Genomic DNA, 5,525 nt, shown 5'->3' with positions numbered 1-5,525 from the left:
GAGGCTAGAGCAGTTACACGGGTGAATTTGGAGACTGGCTCCATATTTGGAATTCTGACTGGGAGTATCACGGCAACCAAAGAGCCAATCTGGAGCAAAGCTGTTGAAGATAACACCTCTTTCCGATTTCGAGGGGGGCGGGCACTAAGCAACGTTATTGATCAAACCTGTTGCGAAGGCTAGCAGGAGTGACCTCGGGGAAAGAAGGCACCTGATTTGTCACTTATTAATGTTCATATCTTGATTTACAGACAGAATAGAGAAATAAACATACCAGGATCATGTAGAGCAGGTTAATAGAAACATTTAAAAACCAAAATGATGAGCGTGACAACAACATTTACAGAGAGAGAGGCGACAGTTTTCTAATGTAAAGTGAATTGGAGCCAGAGTCGATCGAGCCAGATGCACAGCCCATGATCACTTCCTATTTGGAACATGACAGAAAAGGCGTAGACAATATAGACAATACGAGTCACAATAGGTCAAAATATTTACATTAAAATATATATAAGATTGTAAGTATTAAATCAAGGGGACCTCACAATGGGTCCTGTTGTTGCAGGTGAGCATCATGAAACCATGTTATCTCCACATGCTCTTTGTTCAGCTTCCAGAAGTCCCAGAGTATATGCTCCACCCTTTTGGACCACATTATTAGATACTCATTCTCTGGCTGCGTGAGAAGAGACTGTCGAACGTAACACACAGTCTGACAGAAGCGGGATAGAACCAGTACATACAGACTGTCTCTCTCAGAATTATTAAGGGGAAGTTCACTCTCCCATCCAGCCAGCACTGCTCCTCCTACTTCTATGGGGTTTGGATGTATTACCATCATGTGCATGATCGCAGTAGCCAGCTCATGAATGTAAAATCCACTATTCATGTCTCCAAAGTCGATGATGCCACAAATCTTGTAGATGCCATTGTTATCGGGTTGGACAAGCACATTGAAGTCATTGAAGTCTCCATGATTTATGCCTGTATGAAAATATATCATATATGTATAACTGTCATCATTAAAGGGCCCATATTACACTGTTTTCTGATTTATGTTGCTTCCTCATCAAAAACATACCCGGAGTTGTGTTTTGTTTCATTCACATGTTTAACACACAAATCCTGCTTATTTTTTCTCACAAACAGAAAACACTCTGTTCCACCTTGTGATGACATGTGGTTATACAGGAAGTGCTACATTGTGTTTTTAAACTCCATACACCTTCACTAGAATCATTTGGATGATTTCAGCCGTGGAATTGCCGATCGCTACTAAACAAAAGGTAAAAAGTAGCTGTTAACATGAAAACTACCGCTTCACGACATCACTAGGTGGAACCGAGCATTTTGACCTTTGCAGATGTAGACAGACTAATAATAAAAGGTTACTCCACATGTATGTATGTTTTTGAGGAGGTAACAACATTATAACATGGCTTGAAGCTCACAAGAGTCAGTTTGGCATAATATAGGACCTTTAACAAATAGAAGCTGTTGCAATAATATAAAAAGAACACAATTTATCATACTGACATTTTCTGAAGTAGGGGTATTTAGGGGCCACAAATGACTTGAACAGCCCAATCACAGACTTCACCACTTCTTGAAGGCGCTCTCCATCTAATACAAACAAGGACTTTTCTAATGCAGGAAGGTTTGACAATTTCCAATTAAAGTTATCTCTGTCAAGTACACTGATACTGGGGTGTTCCATCTGAAAAATAAAACAGTTAGTTGGTATTGGTTTAAGCAATGGGAACATGTATAAACAATCACTGAATACCTTTTGTAAAACTTTGTCGATTTTAGCAGCCATCTTACCAGTTTCATACAATAACTGTGGCGTAAGAGGAACCTTGGATATGATTTTTCCAGGTAAATAACTCAACAGTCGTACAAGGTATTTCTGCAGACCAAAACCACAATCTGTAATAATAATTTCAAGTTTAAACTATTATCTTTGCTTTAATAGGCTCAAATTGTTATGTATGCAGTACCGAGTTCGTGTATACTCATGAGTTGTCCTGTTACGGTAAATATCCCCTTTTGAGTTGGAATCCCATTCTCGTGCAGGAAGGACATGGCAAAGGTCTGGACTTCAATAACAGTGGGATTTTTGCTGTCTTCGGAGTTTGATATTTTGAGAACGTACTCATTTCCGTTTGTGGATGAGACGTAGAAGTTCTGATCATCATAACTGGGCAGGGGGTGGATCTGAGAGGTCGTGAGGTCATACAGCCTCATCAGTATGTCAGAGGCCTGGGCCGGACTGAAGTTGGGCTTTGAACAATTTTCCAACATTTTCTGGAATAACACAAACAAAATAAAATGTGTTAACAGAGGAGTGTGAAGAATTCCCTTTGTCCCTTTCCCTCCCTGGTAATTTCCAAACAAATTTTGAATGTAAATATACTCTGGATGATTTTTCTAATTTGTGCCATTACGTTGTTTATCCGATTTTAAGGTCGTTTGTAAGGCAGGATGTAACAATCTCTGTGAAGATGTGACAGTTTTTGAAGAGCTGATCTTGATGTATGAATAAAATGTGCAAAAACTAGTCACTAAAATTTGAACTCTGTGTCAAACAGTGGGTGAATGCGATCTGAACAAATACAGTACATACATTAGCTTCAAACTAAAATAAAAATAGGCCCCAAGATAACATTTTCAAGACCCAAAACAAAAGATTCCTACCTTGTTCAGCTGTCTCACAGTAATGAATAAGCAGGTTGTTTTGGTTTTGGGTCTTTATGGGAGTGGTTATGGGAAGGGGGAGTAATTTGTGTGTATCTTGTTTACAGAACGGAAATGAAATGCATTATAAGAATACTATTGCTTCAGAATAATATTACAAATGGAGGTTCCTACAACTTTTTGTCCAGTTAACTTTGGCTTTCAATATGGATCAGACCTGCACAACTGAGGGATTACAGAGACAATACAAATGGACAGAAATACAACTTTTTAATTCATCTGTTACATTGTCAACATATCGTCACATTTTTATACAGCATAACATATAGCCTTAGTCACTAACTCACCATGGAAAGAGCAACCAAACCAAAAGTTGGAAGTATTGTTAATTCAAAGTTAAGTAGAAGTAGACTGAATAGAAGTATGAAGCAGTGTAGAAACGTGTACAACTACTTCTCACCACCATGCACTTACGTCGTAAAAAAAAAACTTGAAATGCAGGTCACAGCAGAGGTTCAGTTTACTCTTACACTGGACAATATTTGCTCACTTTTGAATTAAGGAAACAAACAGACAAACTATTTTTTATGCAGTTTATTTATTGTAAAGTATTTTCAGATCATAAAATGTGTTTTGAATATATACATATTTTAATAAGAGGTGATAGTCTAAACAAACCGTCAAAAGAATGAAAAACCTTCAGACACATGATTTTGTCTCGGTGTAACAATGGTGCTGCTGTGAAAATAATGGGTTTGATTGACCTGAGTAGAATAGCAGTAAAATTAAAAATAATCCAAAAGATTAGAACATCAAGGATTTCTCTGATAAGTGAATGTAATCCTGAGCATTAGAGCTAATAGTTTAACATTCTGTTATGAAGGGCTCTCATTACAAAAAATACTGAGACCCTAAATTTCCATAACAGTAGCAATCAGTTAAAACCTGCACTACAACATATGAGCCAGCATTACTGTAGCACACACCACAGGGCCCACAAGACTGCCTCGAAGCCCCCCCTAGTGGTGTATGTGACTCACTGTCAGTGTGTCTGAAATACATAATAAAAAAATGTTGTTTATGACTTTGAGCTCACAATCGCCCTCAGCTCACACATGAACATACATACAGTATATTTACACCATCAAAACAATAATACCAGTTTAGTCTAGTCCAAGTGGCTCGAGGCCGCTAAACGCATTTTCCTGTAGGAATGCAAGGACCAACCAACAAGACATAACAGATGGTATTATGACGGTTAGGTCAAAAGGATCCATAATAATACAAATAAAGATTTATGGTAAAGAAAGCCATAACACCAGTCATGTGCTTTAAAAAAGTCAGTTAAACTTACAGAACAGGTGCAATACTCTCAGTTTGGTCTAGGGGAGAATCAATGGAAATTTGAAGGCCATGACAATAATCACAAATCATATAACTTATCACTACGCCTACTAGCAAATATTTGCCATTTGAACAATGAAAATGTATTCAGTAAATAGTTTAATTTATTAACAAATAAACTAGATGTGTGTTATGGCTTTCTTTAGCATAAATCTTTATTTGTATTATTATGGATAATTTTGACCTAACCTTCGTAATACCATCTGTTATGTATGTTATGTTGTTATGTCTTTTCTGTGCGTCTAGCGGCCTCCAACCACTTCGATTAGACTAAACTGGCAAGATTGTTCTGGTGGTATAAATACTCTGTATTGTTTACATTTGTCAGCTGAGGGCGAGACGACACTGCTAGGGACACAGCTCTTTGACAATTGTGCACAGTTGATTCAATAAACCAGACCTTTGATTCAAGACAACTTCTCTGTTGATTTTTATATCTTTAAGACTTTTTGACCATTAGAAATTCCACAACATGTGCAACTGTGCAAAATACTGTTGTGAAAATATGAAAAGAAATTCAACACTTAATTGCAACTTTGGTCTTCCTCCTCCTTGCCTGGCCCTCCTCCGCCCCCCTCCCTCCTCCTCGCCTGGCCGATTTTTCTTGTTTTGTCTGATTTTTCCTGTTGTTTGATTTTCCTGTTTGTTTTTGTGTGTAGGCAGCACGGTGGCTGAGTGGCAACACTCATGCCTCACAGCAAGAAGGTTTGGTTCGATCCCCGGGTCACCCAGGCCTTTCTGTGTGGAGTTTTGCATGTTTCTCCCTGTGTCTGGATGGGTTTCTTCTGGGTACTCCGGTTTCCCCCTTCAACCAAAACATGAACGCCCTTCGAGACAACTGTCGTTACAAAAATAAAATGAATTGAACTCCATGCAAGACAATTTGTTTTTATATATATATATATATATATATATATATATATATATATATATATATATATATATATATATATTTAAATATAAAACATTCACAATAGCATTATAATAACATATAAAAGTTACTATTGTTACAAAAGAACCATTTTTACTCCAACAATTTTTTTGAAGTGTAAATTAATGGCAAATATGAAACATTATTCAAGCTTTTAATCACGCTATGACTATAATTCCTTTATCAAAATACGAAGACTATGTGATGTTTAGTTAAAAAGCAAAACTATGCAACCAAATGAGTGCGCACAGCTGAAGCTCATGTAGACATGGTTAAGTTTTACTTTTGTTTTCTCTTTAGAGCCTATAAGCAGACTAAGCAGCTGCTTAGGGCCCCAAGGCCACCAGAGGGCCCCCAAGAGCTCATACATTTATATTGAAAATAATATATCAAGTTTTATTGGGCACAGGGCTTGTTTGTTTGTATCAGCCTGATTGTCCCTCTAAAGCATTTGTTTTATATCTATAGTAGCAAAATCTGCTGCTGCTTTCTG

At 37.4% G+C, this 5,525-nt stretch overlaps 1 protein-coding gene across 1 annotated transcript; it reads right to left on the bottom strand.

The window, feature by feature from the left end:
* Window positions 1-541: 541 nt before the first annotated feature.
* Window positions 542-2,304, bottom strand: LOC129456215 (hydroxylysine kinase-like). The gene is made up of 4 exons (XM_055221534.1): window positions 2,001-2,304; window positions 1,787-1,929; window positions 1,537-1,717; window positions 542-984 (listed from the first exon to the last, which is right to left on the bottom strand). Exons 1-4 carry the CDS (start codon window positions 2,302-2,304, stop codon window positions 542-544), a joined length of 1,071 nt encoding a protein of 356 aa, XP_055077509.1.
* Between the last annotated feature and the right edge of the window lie 3,221 nt (window positions 2,305-5,525).

The sequence above is a fragment of the Periophthalmus magnuspinnatus genome, chromosome 4 (assembly GCF_009829125.3).
Source record: "Periophthalmus magnuspinnatus isolate fPerMag1 chromosome 4, fPerMag1.2.pri, whole genome shotgun sequence".
Taxonomy (NCBI): domain Eukaryota; kingdom Metazoa; phylum Chordata; class Actinopteri; order Gobiiformes; family Gobiidae; genus Periophthalmus; species Periophthalmus magnuspinnatus.
This window is presented reverse-complemented; position numbering and strand designations above follow the sequence as displayed.

Excerpts from the sequence above, each read along its gene's own strand:
- LOC129456215 (XM_055221534.1), bottom strand. The coding sequence starts at position 2,304 with ATGTTGGAAAATTGTTCAAAGCCCAACTTCAGTCCGGCCCAGGCCTCT. Across the intron at positions 1,718-1,786 it reads TCGACAAAGTTTTACAAAAG|ATGGAACACCCCAGTATCAG; the intron begins GTATTCAGTGAT and ends TTTATTTTTCAG. Across the intron at positions 985-1,536 it reads ATACCCCTACTTCAGAAAAT|GCATAAATCATGGAGACTTC; the intron begins GTCAGTATGATA and ends ATTTTCATACAG.